This window comes from Mandrillus leucophaeus, unplaced genomic scaffold (assembly GCF_000951045.1).
Source record: "Mandrillus leucophaeus isolate KB7577 unplaced genomic scaffold, Mleu.le_1.0 Scaffold252, whole genome shotgun sequence".
NCBI classification, from domain to species: Eukaryota; Metazoa; Chordata; class Mammalia; order Primates; family Cercopithecidae; genus Mandrillus; species Mandrillus leucophaeus.
In genome coordinates this window covers 2,265,859-2,282,640 of record NW_012102610.1, presented here as the reverse complement: position 1 = coordinate 2,282,640, position 16,782 = coordinate 2,265,859, and the positions used below count along the sequence as shown (strand labels likewise).

Genomic DNA, 16,782 nt, shown 5'->3' with positions numbered 1-16,782 from the left:
GAAATGTAGTTTCCGGCTGAGGTGGGCCTGGCCGCGGTTAAGAGGGCGCCGAGGCAGGCGCGCGGCGGGCAGGCCTGGAGGGGGCGGGTCCGCGCGGGCTTCGGAGGCGCCCGCCCTGCCTGAGGAGAGGAGGTCACGGCGTAAAGCTGCAGCTACCGCCACTGCCGCTTCTGCAAGGTCTCAGGGACGGGCTGCAGCCATGTCCTATTGCCGGCAGGAAGGTAGGGAGGGCGGGCTGCCATGGAGACCGGCCTACGAGGGCCTGCGGGAGACACGCGGACCCCGGCGCCCCGCTACCACGCCGCAGGCGCGGGCCACCCGAGGCGCGGCCCGGTTGCCCACCCTGGGACCCTCGGAGGCGGGCAGGCTGGGGAGTCGCCACTCGTGTTTTGCGAATGAGAAAACCGAAGCTCTCGGGGGAACGGGACTGGTCCAAGGTCGCAGTGAAGCCCGAACCCTGACCTCAGAGGGGCCTGTGCGTGGGAAGTCGTAAACTAGGCCGGGTTGGGGCACGGGAAATGCCGAGCACGTTGCGTGTGGCTCGTAACTGGGAATGTATGTTAATTATTATTACCGCTCCTGCCATACCCCACGTGTTGCCATTTTGCACGCGCCTTTAAAAGGCGGGTCCCGAAAAGTTGCTACTGGGGGTAGCGTGTGCTGTGCTGGGGTGCTAGGAGTTGTGCTAGGAGTTCTACTAACGGGAATGTTTTTGAGCCCCCTGCTACCTATCAGGCACTGTTCAAGGAAACTTACCTGGCTTGTCTCGTTGATCTCGCTGCGCCCTTTGTAAGTCAGACTCTGTTACTGGTCACATTTTACTGAAGAGTAAAGTCTGACACAGGAGACTTGGCTAAAGCCACTCAGCCAGCAAATCGTGGAACCGGGGTTTGAGCCTGGGCATTGTGACCCCAGAACAGCCTTTTCCAATCTAGTGCCCAGTGGATTGCAGGGAGAACCCTGCCTACCTCCCACCCCAAAGTTGAGCTCCAACCACCTAATGCTTCCTTGATGTTACTCTACCCAAGAGCTCAGAAGTACCCAAGCCACAGGTCGGAGGGCCTCCCCACACACTGCCACAAACTGACTCCTTGGCCCTGAGCTCCTACCTAACCCTCCAGGCCCTGGTTTCCAGTGTTGTAAAATGAGATGTTGGGCTTCACTGATACAGCAAATATTCATGAAGCATCTTCTCTGCTCCAGAGAAGGGGGATGGATGGTTATAAAGCTACAGAGAGAGTTGGAAGTCACCCAGAAATTCTTTGGTGAATACTCCAGCTCCATCAGTTAATTCAAGCAATCTGAAGCCCAGAGAAGGAGGTGGCCTACCTTAGTTACACATCCAGTTAGGAGCATAGCTCAGCCTAAAATGCTGAGCCTTTTCCCTAGTAGCCCTGTCTGCTTCTAGAACCTCTCCTCCTCTGGGTTGTAAAGCCATAAGACTCACTCTTTAATGAGTACTATTATATTTCCGCTGATTACTACTTAATGTGTGCCGTAAGCAAAAGTCCTCTGCCCTCACCACTGTTGTTTTTAATTTCAAGTCTCTCTCTAATTTACTTCATTTAGCAAATAATTTTTGAGCCTTTGGGTATAATGAGGCTGTGCTGATAAACAAAACCCTCCTTCTCTTTGAGGATTTACAGGAGGCAGTTTTCTCTGGCTAGGTCCATCTGCCTTCAAAACATGGAGCCCTTATCTTTTCCTGGTTCAAAGATCTCTCTTAGGAGATGAGTGAGAATTGAAAGCACTCACTTATAGGCCTTCCTTAGTATTTATCTTATCCATACCACTGTCCGCCTAAGAAGTCCCTAATTTTTTTTTTTTTTTTTTTTGCCCACTGATCCTTTATGCTTCCCATAGGATTTTTAAAAAAATGATCCCAAACTCCTTACCGTATCAGAGCTTATGTGATCTGGCCCTGTCTGCCTTTCCAGCCTGGTCTCTTCCCACCTTTTTGTTGCCCAGCCTCTAACCTCTTCGCTATACCCTTGGTTTGGTATGTCCTGCCTTCACCTCTTCCATGGCTGACTCCTCATCCTTTAAAATTTAGCCTCCTGACCCTTTGTGTCTTTCACATCCTGAACTCTCTGAAATTACCTTTTTTATTTTTTGCCATCTTCCTGCCTGTCTTCTCCCACTAAGCTGAGAGCATCAGATGGGCTGTGGAATCCCCAGCATCTGGCACAGGGCCTGGTGTACAATGGGTGCCCAAATCTTTATTGAATCATGCGTGTACCTGCCCTCTGTCCTGAGTGAATCACTTGCCTGTGCAAGTTTATTTCAGGGGTCCACCTGCTACCCAGCGTTCAGGTTAAACTCCTTGGTTTGGCATTCGAGGGCTCTCAGCCTGGCTCCCTGGCCTTGGGCTAGCCACACTTCTCTGTGTCAGCACCATAGTGTTTCTTTCTTAGTTTCCTCTTTCTAATGCAGAGCCTGCCCACTCGTGTTTAGTCAACATTTATAGAGCACATGTGATGTGCCAGCCATTGGGCATATAGTGGTGAGCAGTGTGACACATTCTCTGCCTTCCTGGCATGGTGGAAGAGATTGCCATTAAAACATCGCCAGACCAATGCATGATTACAGACTGTCATAAGTGACACGAAGGGAAAGCCCAGCATGCTATGATCATTTAGTGAACGGCTCTGTGGGGTCTGAGAAGGCTTCCTGAGGCTTCAGAGATCCTTTTAAATGCCACTTTTCTTAAGAAAACTTTTTGCAGTCCTCAACGTGTGTGAGCGAACACTACTTAAAACCCTCCTTTTGCACTCCAGGCTTTGCCCAGGATGGTCCCTTCTGGAATGTCTATTCCCTCCTTCCCTCCCTGAAGTTCTTTGTCAGGGACAAAGGTAGGATCCCTCCCCTTCCGTCTTCTCCACTGGATGCCTGTGTCGTATTCATCTGTGACCACCAGGTACTACCACAGAGCTGGAGCTAAGGAAGGTTTGTTGAGCTAAACTTCTAACACTTGCATTCTTCTTACACTCTGTCTGAAAGCTATTTGTGTGTTCTTCACAGATACTTGATTCTGTACGTGGGAGTTATATCTTTCAAAGGGGTTAGATTCTAAACATGAAAGTCCTCAGCAGTCAGATTTATCAAACTCTTAGAAACTCCTTACTTTACTCACTCAAAATACACCACAGGCACCACTCCCTCTGGCTTTAGATCTCTTTCTTGGGTTGAGTGTCAGAAAGTAGTGGTTGGAATTGTATCACAGGTGTATTGAATCAGCTTAGGCAAAAATGAAAGAAGACAAGTCCGTAGTACAGGTTGCCATTCTCAAACATGATCCTGGTGAGTCAGCATCCATGGGAGACAAGAAACTGCTTCCTCTGCAGGACACACGGGCATTCCTTCTGGGGTGGATATGCTGAGAGATTCTTGCCTGTAAAGATCTTCCCCTTTCATGGGGGAAATCAAACTACTCATCCAAGGGACTTTTTGGTCTTACTCACTTAATGGTGATAACCATTCTGTCTTCCTGCTTTCTGCTGGGACTGGGTGACAGAGCAGGAGTAGCGTCATCTCGGACAAACACTGGCACTTTAAGTTCCAGCTCCCTTTCTAGCCTCATGCATTTCAAGGAAATCACTTCTAACTACAAGCAGCCAGGAAGAGCAGACAGTAAAACACAGATAAGACACCTCGGTCATAGAGGGAGGTGGGGGAAAGTCTCTTGGGTAACTGCCAAACTTCACCCTCATACAGTGGACCCCAGTAAAACTGTGGGCCTTAATAAGCACATTCCTTTCCCTTCAGGTGCACTAAGATAGGGAAGCTAAAAGTAGTCCTGGGGGGGATATGCCTGCAGCTGCAGAAAGATGTGTGGAAACAGACATACAACTCTGCCTCCCAGATAAGCACAATAAAGAGACACAGAAGCAGTCCAAGCCTCTGATAAACTCTCTCACCCTGAATCCTTAAAAACTCTTAGTCTGTAAGAGAATGTGGCTCTGACCTAACTCAGCCAGCAGCCCACCTCAGGTTTGTTTAAAATAAACCTGTCCCTGTTGACTGAAAAGCCACCGTTCATGTTTCTCTCCTCTTTCTTTAATTCTTACACTAGGATCTTCATGCCGTAATCCAGAGTTGTTTCTCCATTCACTTTTTTCAACAAATATTGAACACCCACTTTGTCATTGGCACTATTCTGGGCTCTCAGGATACTGCAATGAACAGAATAGACAAAAATCGCTGCCTCTGAGGAGCTGACATTCCAGTGGGGGCATCAAGTGGTAAACATACATAGTATGTTGGGTGAAGAAAAGCACTTTGGAGAAAGATAAAAAAGCAGGATAAGGGAGATGGGCAGTGGTCAGGGACGGTGGCATGTGAGCAGGAAGTGAAAGCAGGGAGAAATCGCTGTGAGGGTACCTGAGGGAAGGGAAAGTGCTCCTGGAGGACAGAATACCCTGTGCAAAAGCCAGAGGTAGGCATGTGCTCAGCATGTTCAAGTAAAAGCAGAGGTCAGCATGGCTGGAGTGGAGGGAATGATGGTGGGAGATGGGGTCCAAGAGGTGAGAGATGCAGCTCTTTCTGGATATATTTGAAGATCGAGCCATTCTAATTTGCTGATGGAGATGTGAGAGAAAGACGGGTTGGGGTGGCTCTACCAAAAGTAAAACTAAACAGCTGAGGATGGAAGGTGTCTTGGTATCCAACTGCTCAGTCAGTTCTGTTCTCAGCCCCACCCTGAAGTCCTGTTCACAGAGGAACCCCTCGGGCCTCCAGTTCCCCACTCTGACCAAGGTTCTGGGGTGGGGACTGAGTTGATTCTGGGGGACCTCCTCCTTGTGCACTTTGGGTTCAGCTTTCTTCACTGGTTAAGTCAGAGAGCACTCGACCATCAGCTCTCCCATTTCCAAGATATTATTGACATCTCTGAGCCTGTGATTGTCTCTTTTCCTGGCCACGTACCCTTTAAAACTTACTGTTGAGTGGGATTCTAGCTAACAGCAGAAACACATTTCACCTCCCCAACCATGTGAGGTAGGTAGGTGAAGCTGGTGGTAAGGCCTAGTTTCTGAGGCCCAGAGGGTACCTGAGCTCACACAGTAGGAAGTGCTTAAGTCCAGCTTTGAACTCCAGTTCTCAGACTCTCTGTGATATTGAAGCCACTGTGAGCCAGAAGGTTTAACATAGTTATCCACCTCCTTCAGAACATGCATATTCAACTGCTTTTAAAGCTTATCTTAGAAATAAAAACCCAAGCACTTTTAATTTTATTTCTCTGGAGAAATTGCTGAGAAATGTCATAAGAACTACTTGTCTAGCTGATTGTCCCACTGGTTGGCATCTTATGACTAGTCTGACCAGTTCTTTCTTTCACACTTAGATTTGTTAGGAATAGGTAAGCCTTGTCCTTGCATCGGTTCTTGAATTGAGTTTTAAATGTTCCAGAAAGCAGAGGCCCTCCAGGACAGGCATGCAATGGACAGTTTGCAGGAGACACACTCTGGATCTTTCAGACCAGAGTTCCTGTTCTGCCTTCATTTACTGCATGTCTTTTGGTCCGTTTCTCAGCTCCTGTGGTTTCTGTAAAATGGAGATAAAGTAATACCCACCAGTGAACTCACAGATATAATAAAACACATTGCATGGGACAAAAATGTATAAAAGATGCAGCTATTACTGTTCTACCTTCGATCCAGTGTGAACTGTGCTGCAAGGGAAAATGTCCAGGAAGGCACATGTGAGGACTTGGCCCAGTGGGAGGGACCTGGAATTCTCAGTGGGATTGTGCTAGGCTGGTGTTTCCTAACCTGGCTGTGTATCAGTCACCTGTGAAGCCCGTGAGCTACATGGATGTGGCAGAGAGCTCGATTCAGCTTTTCTTGGGTGAGGCCTGGTCTCTCTATGTATGGCAAACCCCAGGAAGGCCTCATACTTTACCACATTTGGACCCTTTGCTTTGTGTGCCTATGGCTGGGCCTCACCATTGGGCTGCGCTGAGCTGCCATCTTGGTCAACAAAACTGCCAGAGCTGAGTTGCGAAATTTGCATCAGCTCATTGTACTTAGCGTTCACCATTTTTACAGATTGCTTTTGAGTATTTTGGAAACTGGCCAGAATTACCAAGATTACTAGGTACTTTAACAAGTCCTGGCTGCCTGGTCCAAAAGCTTTCCCAAGTCAGCCACAGGGGAAAAGCAGTCTTCTGTTGGATGACATGCAAGGTGTTGTGGCAGAGACCATCTCTGGGAGCAGAAACCTCCAGTGTGTTGGGGGTCCTGGCCCTGTGTGTGCTGAGGGTTTTTTGTTGTTACTCTGTCCTAGCGTAAGAGACCCTGTGCAGTGTGGGCATGGCGTAAGGCACCAAAGTGCCCTCCCTCTGTCCCCTGAACTGTCCTTCTCACTGGAGATGTCGCTCAGTTTTTGTTGTCACTGCCCCCTGCCTTCCAGAAGCCTCTTCCTTAATTACATCAGTCCAAGCATGGGCCCAAGCCTTTTTCCTTGCTTTCCCCTCAGCATACCTGTGACTGAACTTTTCTAAATATAAAGAGAAAACAAAAAGTATAAAGTAATCAGAGATGCCTGCAGCTTTCACAGAGCCACGTTTCTGCAGGTCAGGCCTCTGTGCCCACAGTAGCCGCTCACTCAGAGCCACGCACTTTTGGCCGTAGCTGAAGAAGTCTTCTTAAATGCATGGCACCTCCTATCCCCTTCCAGATGAGGGTCCCTGTACCCCAGATCTCCTGGGATCAGAACGCATGGTCAGTTGCTCTGTAGAATTTGTCATTCATCTTCACCAGGAAGGTACAAGAAAGATCTTGTTCGTTTACTTGGCAAACATTTCACTTGATTCTAAGCTTTTTGAGGCAGGGGTTGGGTCAGATTTTATTGTGTTTATTCATTGCCCAAGGTGCACAAGCTCTCAGGCAGTGCCTAGTCATGCTAAGTGCTCAGTGTCAGCTATCATTATTCTTGTGCAGATGTTGGTGCGGGGCAGTATGGGTGTGTAGAAAGGATCTCCAACAGTGTAGACTTCAAAGAAGCCTGTCCTGTGTGGCCCAGCAAGTCACTACTCAGAGCCTCAGGCTCACCACCATTAAAAGGGGGTGCTGCCACCTCCCTCTCAGGGTGGCGATAGGATGGAGGAATGAGCTCACACGGAGGACCAAGAGATGGACTGGCTCTGTCTGTTCTCCGGGTACTGCTGGAGAAACTGATGATCCACCATGCAGCGTGGGGTACTGAGGACAAGGTGCTTCTTGCCCACAATGAGAATATCTGACGCATACCTGTGGTGTGGTTAGCTGATGGCCGAAGTTTTTAGGAAGGTGAGGTAAAGTGTTGACAGCTACAAGGTGTAGTGGAGAGGGCTGTAAGGATCTACCTTCTGCTTACATAGCCACTCAGCCTTGGTTTTCTCCTGTACTCGATGGGGGCTGAGCGTGATAATACTTCATAGGGGGTCACTGTAAGGCAGTTAATGCACCCACCCTGGTTTGGCCAGGACTGATATGCTTTTCTGTGCTCACCCAGCCTCCAGTGAGGAGAAGCTCCTAATATAAAATGCATTTGACTCTCACTGGTCTGTTTTCCTGTAGTCCTCAGACCTTCCGGCAGCCAGGCCCCAGGGTGAGAGCTCTGGTTTTGAACAAGGTGCTCTGCACTTTAGGCCTGCTGACTTTCCCATGCTGGTCCTCACAGGACCACAGTCCTGACCCTAACCACTGTGGGGTTTGTCCTAAAAAAATCAACTGCAGATGGTCACAGTTAAAAAGATCTGAGAGGTGCTTTTCCTGCTGTCCCCCTCCAGTTGTTATCCTTGTTGGGAAATGGTCCCCAGGCCTCTCGGACTGTGGGAATGGAAGGGCTGCAGTGTTCCTCACCTTCATGACCCTTTCTTCTTCCGGCCACGATTAGGAGCCCAGAGGCCTAGTGGGGGTGCTGACTGTGGGCACTCTCAGACTGCCCGTGTCCTCAGCCTTTCAGAGGCAGGGGCCTGTGGGCTCATCAGCTGTGTGGGCTGTAGTGATCTGTAGGCTGAGGACCCACATCACTGCACACTCACTTTGCCAGTGTGCTCAGTCTTCCTCCAACTTTTTATGCATTCTGAACCCTGTGGGTAAGCCCCTAGGACACTTTCTTGAGTGCTTTTTTTCCTGCCCTGCCCCTCATCCATCCCCTTTTGTTTCCTACCTGTAGCATATGAGAGCAGTTTGATGGTCACCTCACGTAGGGATGGCATATGGGACAGTCTTCAGACTTGGTTTGTATGGTGACTGCTTTGGGTTTAAAGCTGACTCACTGCTCTTGAATGAAACATTTCTTCCTGTGTTCTCCAAACACTAGGGAAGGATCGAATCATATTTGTAACCAAAGAAGATCATGAAACTCCAAGCAATGCAGAACTGGTGGCCGATGACCCCAATGATCCATACGAGGAGCACGGTGAGTGACATGGGGCCTCCCAGGGACCCACATCAGGGCACTGGGGGGAAGCTCAGTGTTCTTAATTCCTTTCCTATGTTTTCCTAGCCAAGGCCGAGTTTTCAGGTATCTATTCTCAGCCATAGACTATCTCTGAGGGCAGTGGTTTATCTTCCTCGGAGGTTTGAGGGACTGTGCTTGCCAACCTTGTTCTGATGTACTTTCCTGGCACAACAGTTAAGTTTTGGGAGAGGGTGTTAGTAGATTCCAGCAGTTATAGGTAGGTTAAGGTGACAGGGCTCGTGCTCAGACAAGTTGCCAGACTGAATTCTGCCACATCTAGCAACTTGATTAGCAAGTAGACAGTCATGTACCTTGTTCTGTAAGGTTGGTGAAGTCCCTGCTCTCTCTAACTGCTCCAGCAAGCACCTTACATGAAAAGGTCACTTGACACAGACAGCTTTCCAGCAGCAGGATTCAACTAACCTAGTCAGAGCTGTTGCACACTCCTTGGTTAATGGCTGAATATAACAGTGGTTGCTTAGGCCTAGGACATTGTTCCAAAAGTTTTGGGCTGCTGAACTCACTAGATACTTACTACTGCAGCCTGTGTGCGGTGGATGTGTGTGTGCGGTATCCATGAACAATCTACGTATTGTACAGTACTCAGTTCAGCAATCAAAAACCACTTCTAGTGTCCATGATGACAACTAACCTTCTAGTGCTAATTGGTAATTGAAGAGCATGAAGCAGCCGCATCAGGAATATGGGTTCCTGATTGGAATTTCTCAAATGCTAACTGATGTGTCTATTCCTTCTGTAGGACCCTTTACTTGTTGCCCTGACTGATCCTAGGGGTCAAAGCATAAAGTATATATCCAGCACTCAGTGGGAGCAGTGGGAAATGCAGACATTATACAAAGTGTTAGCATTCTGAGAAAGACAGCTGCAAGGGTAATCTTGATCAGGACTTACATGTCAATTCTAGTACCTTGCTTATCTTTAGATCCATATTAAGCACATTTCATTAATTGATCAAGACTATGGAGGCCTGCAGTACAAGTTGAGCCTTGTTTTGTTTGCCTCACAGTGTTATTAAAAACTGAATGTATCTGCCTTTAGACTGGGCTGCTCCCTCCAGATCCCACCATTCTTTACTGTCCCTGTTTTTTTACCTGTTTCTGTCACTTGCAATGTGTCTGCTTGGATTGTAGGTATCCCATATGATGCATTTAGCTTTGCAGCCCCTTATAGTGATACTTTGTACAAAGAAGCATATAAAACACAAAGAACTCTGGGACCCAGGTTTCAACCTCTTAACTGCAAAATTACTAAGTGGGCCAAGTAAGTCACCATTTTATGCCATCTACCTGCCTTCCAGCACCCAGCTGTGCAGCTGAGATGGTGCTTGTAATAGCTAAGAGTACCAAGAAAAAAAGGTGGCAGAAGTAATTTTCCTAGAATCAAAACATCAAGAGGGCCTTAAAGATCATCTGATCCAATGAGAAAACTGGGGACCCAGGAGGGGGCGGAGACTGACTCAGCCAGAGACTGGAACCTCAGGCCTTAGACTGCATGTTTGACAACACACTGCATCTGAGCTTTATGTAACATGCCAAAGGTACCCTCTGTGTGGATTTATATTGTGTTCCTGAAATGCAGATTGGCACCATGTGCTTTGTGAGGAAGTATCTCATTCCAGCTCACCTGCCCCTAAGAAATAATGAAATAAGGACTCCTGGAGACCTAGGATATAATTTTTTTTGTTATTTTTGATCAACCACCTGGTCAATTTGCACTGGGTTGTAATTTTTAAATCTCAGTATTATCTCTTGGAAACTGGTTATGCAGGTTTGTGAGCAGATTTGAAACTCCAGGGGGTAGCATTTGCAAATGTTTTTCCAACACTGAGGTCCCTGTCAAGAAGCAGTGAGATGTAGGGGAAGGGGCATGGCTCTGGTAATCCTGCCAGCTCAGTCTGCAGTCCTCACTTGGACCATGAGCCCCAGAGACTGCGTGTGCAAACTGGGGTTAGTAGCACCCACTGCAGAAGGTTGTCAGAAGGCTTATGTGAGTTACCAAGCATAACTTAATGCAGGAGAACTTGATCTGCAACTGCTGATGGTCCTGGGGGTCTGCTGCCTGCTAAGGGGGCAGCACTAGTTGGCATCGTCCATGCTATCCCCATTTTACAAGTAAAGGACAGGAATAGCTACAGCAGATCCATTGGTCAGTGGAGCTTCCCAAGCTGGAACTGAGAGGCAGGCGGGGTTTCGTCTAGGACTTTGGACATTAGTGCAGTGCACCAGGCCTCGGTATTGCCCTGGAGTGAAGAATCATGTGTAATTTCACAGGACATTTTAGAGGCTCTCTTAGAAAGTACTTTCAGTCTCTTAATAAGACTCATGTAAGAAACTTCTATATGAATGATATGTCTGTCGCAAAGCTGAAAATGAAGCCATCATTTTGAGAGCATTTTGGAAAACCAAGAAATACTATTTAGATGTGAATAAAGTTCAGTGATAAGAAAAGGTATAAAAGTCAAAAGTAAGAGGCCTATTAATAATAGTGAAAATGAAAACCCATTTATAACCTTGTTTCCTCCCCAACACATATGTGCAGTTGAACAGTTTGGTTGATTTTCACAAGAATGCACTCACACTAATGGTAGGCCACCAGCTTCTCATTGTGCCGCATGTCTTGGACATCTTTCCTCATCAGTACATAAGGAGCAACCTCCTCCTCTTCACCACTCCCCAGGCTATGCTGAGCTTCTGAGAGCAGCTGCAGGGCAAGCTGGGTTCAAGGGGCAGGGAGCATGGGGGGTGGGGTGGTCCTGACCATCCATATGAGGAGGGGGATTAGAAAGAGGAGATCAATACCTCGGTTCCTTAAAGTGTTTGGGCTTTCAAAAAGCTCTTCACTAACCATTCAAGTGATCTCCTCCTCTTTGGGTTAGATGGGTCCCGGTATTTAATTCTTGGAGCACAGCCTCAGAGCACTGGGAGGTGGCTTAGAATAGACTAGTGTCACACATGAAGAAAGATGTCATTGGTGGCTTCTCTCCCAGCTGGGCCAAGGAATGCTGGATATGTGCTAGGCTTTAAATGTAATCCAAATCGAGGTGTGGGTCCATAGGCAACAATAGTTCCTGTTTTGCACCACCTGAGTAGCCTGTGAGGACTGGACTAGTTTTGTATTTTCTGAAACTTTAGAGAACATCTCTCACATTGTCCTTGCTTATCTTCCTGTTCTAGGATTGATACTGCCAAATGGAAACATTAATTGGAACTGCCCATGCCTTGGGGGAATGGCCAGCGGTCCCTGTGGAGAACAGTTCAAGTCAGCCTTTTCCTGCTTCCACTATAGCACTGAGGAGATCAAGGGGTCAGACTGTGTAGACCAGTTCCGGGCCATGCAGGAATGCATGCAGAAATACCCAGACCTCTATCCCCAAGAGGATGAGGATGAGGAAGAGGAAAGGGAGAAGCAGCCAGCAGAACAAGTAGAAGAAACAGCTCCCACTGAGGCCACTGCAACCAAAGAAGAGGAGGAGTCAAGTTAATGAAGGCCACAAGGCACTGGGCTCCAGTCCTTTTGGAGTGGACCTTTTGCAAAAAGGCCTTGTTGTCACCTTCCAAGAAAGTGTCTTTCCCTCTGTTGTCCTGTGCACTGTAATATACAAAATAACTTATTTTGATGATCAGGGGTCTTGACCTCTTGACATATACACTGAAAAAAAAAATGGGGGTTGTATGTATGTGTGTCCTACCTAAACCTGTAGCTGCCACTTTTGAATTCTCTTTTCAGATTGCCCTGAATTTTGCCACTTTTAAATAACATGCTGAATAAGCTCAGCAACTAAAAACCATTACCCAGGAAGGTTTCTTGTGAGTGAGCTGATTTATTCTGATTCATTATATTCCTTTTGGTAGATTTTGTACCCCTTGGGGAAAATAATACAAGTATAGAAACAAAAACATATTCTCTTAAAAATGCTGGGGTGGGGCCATATCTACTAGCAGAGGCCAGATGGTCAGATACGATTTCTGCAAACCCATCTTGACCTTGAGTATGTGAAGGTGTACTGTACTTCATTCCTGATACATTTTGGTTTCCATGTTGGTGTGGAGCTCCTGGTTTTCTGTGTTTGGACGGTGAAGATTTGGACCCTCGCATTCACAGTCCCTTTCTAAGTGAAGGGAGAGGCTGGCTTGGCTGTTCCTTGTTATTCCGAAAGCCCTGGTTTGGGGCCCATGTTCACACTGGCTGTCAGTCTGGCCAGGTGCAATGTTCTTGAGAGGTGGGGACCTAATTATTACCAGAGTAGCAGGAAGAGAGGAAACATTGTGAATTAAGTATTCAATTAAAAGGAAACATGATTTCTACCTGATTTTGAATGTGTCCTTTGTTTTCACTAGTTAAAAATGTTTTCAATATAAAAAAGTATAAATTATGAACAATTCAATTGAAATTCCTCTGGAAAGATATTGGTAAACCAATTAGTCTGTTAAAATTTTCTGTGTTGAGTTCAAAGGAAGCTCACTTTTTTGTATGTGAGCAGATTCCTTCACACAGACATTGCAGTTAGTCTGTGAGGTGGGGAAGGCTCTTGCTGTTTGAAAATAGATTAACTTGCCTAAGGTAACTGCGACAGTTTTCAGGCTGTGGCATAGTAATGCCTCATTTGTCTCAAATGTGTTATTTATGTAAAAAATTACCTTAAAACTTAGTAGCTTGAAACAAGGAATCTGGGCATGCCTTACCTGGGTTCTCTGGCTCAGTGTCTCATGAGGCTGTGATACTTGCAGTCATCTTAAGGTCTGCCAGGCCTTTCAAGATCGCTCAAAGTGGTTTCTGGGAGGGTTCGGTGGGTTGAATTTTGTGGGTTGTGGATTGAGGTCTCAATGCCTTACTGGCTGTTGGCCAGACACCTCCTTCAGTTCCTTGCCACATGGCCCTTGCCTTAAAGGGTCAGCTCACAACATGGGAGGTGGCTTCCATCAGAGCAAGCAAGAGAGCAAGCTGGAAGCCAGAGCCTTTTCATCACCTAATCTCAAAACTGGCATTCCATAACTTTACCATAGTCTGTTTGTTAGAAGTGAGACACAGCCCACACTCGAGAGGGACACAAGGACATGAGTAACAGGAAGCTGCCTGCCACACTGGAGAATGAGGCACCACTATGTTAAAGCTTGAAAGCTTAAAGGCATGGTTAAAATGCAAGGATTTGTGGTTCAGAGGTGTATGGAGGTAGAGAACTGCTTTCTATATCCAGAGCTTTTTAAAACCTTGCTTGATTAGGAGCTAAGAACCTGGAGCTGGCCAAGTATGGAAGACGTGACAGACCCTAATGACTTCTTTTAACAGAGTTTTGCACAATTAAAAACCATATTTCTTTCGTTAAAATTTTGGTCATAATCAAGGTGTTACTGTTTTGTGACCATGTCATGTACCCCATTTATTTGATGCATTCACAGAACCTACAGTTCCAAGCCTTAGGGTCATAGAGTGAATCATTCATGGTACTGCCCATGAAGCTACAATCTAGCCAGGAAGTCAACATTTACTAGAAAGCAGAAAGGAATGGATGAGTGTTACATAATGGTGCTGGAGTTTCAGGGCTGGGTTCTTCCAGCCATGGTAACTTACAGCAGAGATTCTCAAACTGTCTGTCCAACGCGGCTTGGGTTAGACAAAAGGTTCCATCCTTTTCCACTTTTCAGTGGAAAAACAAATTGGTGATAAGGAATTGGCACTGTATAAGCAGTTGGAAGTGGGTGGAGATTATGCTTTACTACAAGGTGTTTGGATAATTCATATTTAAGTTGCTGTGTATCTTTAAATGTAAGAACACCAACAGATCAAAGAGTTAATGATTCAGATAAATGCAGGTTGATGATTTTTAAAGAACAGCAATAATTGAAACAAAGAGCTGCTCAAAAAAACACTGACTTGGGAATGCAATTACTAACACACTGCTTTATGTCTCTTTCGTTTTGTTTTGTTTTGTTTTGTTTTAGGAGTTCGCTCTGTCGTACAGGCTGGAGTGCAGTGGCGTAATCATGGCTCGCTGTAGGCTCAACCTCCTGGGCTCAAGCAATCCTCCTGCCTTAGCCTACCAAAGGCTGGAATACTTGGACTGTTTTGTTTTTTTATGATATAGGCAAGTGCAGCATATCAACCAAGCTTCTTAATAGAGCACTACATTCTAGTCCTTAGTTCTAGGACTGTACAGATTTTAACTTATTTATGTATTTATTTTAGAAACAGGGTCTCGCTCTGTTGCCCAGGCTGGAGTGCAGTGGCACAATCATAGCTCACTGCAGCCCTGGACTCCTGGGCTCAAATGATCCTCCCACCTCAGCCTCCCAAGAAGCTGGGACTATAGGCGTGCTCCACCATGACTGGCTAAGTTTTTATTTTTATTTTTGTAGAGATAGGGTCTCACTATGTTGCCCAGGCTAGTCTCAAACTCCTGGCCTCAAGCAATTCTCCTGCCTCAGCCTCCGAAAACACTGTGATTACAGGTGTAAGCCATCATGCCCAGCAGAGACTCATTTTCACATAAGGGCTGCTTTCTTGTAGTTTTGAGACATTATGGGTTACTAAAATATTATGAAGTTAAAATCTGAAGTCTTTGATATAAAATGGCATAGTAATTGCACATGAACAGGCTGGCTACAGCTAAAAGCAGCTCTTAGATTTTCATAGTGGAGCCAGAAAAGCAGAAATTTCATTCCTTGCATTTTTCATGAAATAAGTAGCCCAAGGTTATATTGTTAATGGATAAGATTATTGTGAGGGATAACTCAAATGAGAAATGATGTTGCTGTCTTTGAGAGTCGGGGATTTTGGTGTGGGAGAAATGAATAAAGATGTAAAATTGATAAAGTGTAGTAAAATCCCTTAGTTCACAGTTTGAGTTTGGATTATCAATGTAAACTCAATGTATTTTTTTAAATAAGACTTTTTAATTTTTCCATGGAAAATGCCTAGAAATAAGTCCAAACCCAGTAGTAATGCATTTCACTACTACCCATATTGTGGTCTCCACCATTTTTATTAAATGGTCCCAAGACGTCTTCAAGTCTGAGAGACATGTACGCGATGAGCTTGGAACTTCTTATACTGGGAAGTGTGGATGCTATGCTATCAAACCTATGAGGGTCGTGTCAAAAAACTCAGGACAGATTGAACAGACTCCCATTTGGCAAACACAGGACAGTCTGATCATCAGAAAGGATAATAATTGCAATATACTGAAATACATTAAGTATGTTTAAATCCATGAGCTCCTAATGCTGCAGAGATAACTCAGGTCATGTTGGATAGTGCTGGGAAACATAGTGAAATGGTGACAACCAAGACTGCCCCAAATACTTGGGATGCATGGACACCCTTTCAAAAGACATATCAACCTATCATGATGTATGTGCTGTATTTGGACCTGATTCAAACAAACTTATGAATATATATCTATATATATATATGGAAAATGTGAACATTGAATGCAATGTATCTAATACTGTTAAATTTTCAGGTATGGTAATGCCACTGTGATTATGTTTAAAAAGGAAAATCCCTGTATTTCATAGAAATATATTGAATTTTGTTGATGAAGTTATGTTACTAATGGGATTTGTTTCAACATAAGGTGAAGAAGTTGCAGGTATAGAAAAAAGAAGATTGGCCATAAGTTCATGACTTTTGAAGCAGGGTAAAGAATGCAAAGCTAATATTATACTATCCTTTCTGTTTTGTGTGTATTTCAAGTTTTTCTATAATAAAAAGTTTAAACCTTGGAAAAAGATACCATAAACAGGGTAAGAAACAGTGGCAAACTCAGAGAAGGTATTTGTAGCACATATGATTGGCAAGAGATTAATATATAGAATATCTAAATGGACTCCTAATAATAAAACTACAGATAACCCAATAGGAAAATGGGCAAAAGACATGAACAGACTATTCACAGAAAATGAAACAAGAATGTTTAACATGCATTTGGAAATATATTTATCCTCATTATTAATCAAGGAAATATAAAATAGAAAATAAAACAAGTTACAATTTCAAACTTAGCAAATTGGGGAAAATGAAAAACGTTGATTACAGTGTTGGCTAAGATGAAAACTCTTACACATTGCTGGTGTGGGAGGTAAATTTATAAAACTATTTGGAAAACAATTTAGCATAAATGAATGTGAATAAACACAGGCATAATTTAGGAACAAGCAAATTCTGTGGTATGGACCGTAGAGAAAATATGGCACATATGACCAGGAAATATCTTTAAAAAAAAAAAATCCCCAAAACATTTATTCACCAAACTTCCTAACTCAATTTTAAGCAAAATATAACAATGAATTAATAATCTGTGCAAGTGCTGACAGGCAT

The 16,782-nt window shown here is 45.2% G+C and overlaps 1 protein-coding gene across 2 annotated transcripts; it reads left to right on the top strand.

Annotated features, from left to right (window-relative positions):
* Positions 1–6: 6 nt before the first annotated feature.
* CHCHD4 (coiled-coil-helix-coiled-coil-helix domain containing 4) lies at positions 7–12,775 on the top strand. Of its 2 annotated transcripts, XM_011983622.1 has the most exons (4): positions 7–221; positions 2,778–2,946; positions 8,305–8,403; positions 11,640–12,775. In XM_011983622.1, the coding sequence occupies exons 2-4, from the start codon at positions 2,886–2,888 to the stop codon at positions 11,945–11,947; spliced, it is 468 nt and encodes a 155-aa protein (XP_011839012.1). In that variant the 5' UTR covers positions 7–221; positions 2,778–2,885; the 3' UTR covers positions 11,948–12,775. The 2 variants fall into 2 exon arrangements, with proteins under 2 accessions (XP_011839012.1, XP_011839013.1); XM_011983623.1 differs by lacking the exon at positions 2,778–2,946 and having other exon boundaries at positions 13–221.
* Positions 12,776–16,782: the final 4,007 nt, after the last annotated feature.

What these genes read in the sequence shown, in the direction of transcription:
- CHCHD4 (XM_011983622.1), top strand. Translation starts at nt 2,886, where the DNA reads ATGCCTGTGTCGTATTCATCTGTGACCACCAGGTACTACCACAGAGCT. An exon ending in CAGAGCTGGAGCTAAGGAAG is followed by an intron (nt 2,947 to 8,304) that starts GTTTGTTGAGCT and finishes TCCAAACACTAG; the next exon opens with GGAAGGATCGAATCATATTT. An exon ending in TGATCCATACGAGGAGCACG is followed by an intron (nt 8,404 to 11,639) that starts GTGAGTGACATG and finishes TTCCTGTTCTAG; the next exon opens with GATTGATACTGCCAAATGGA.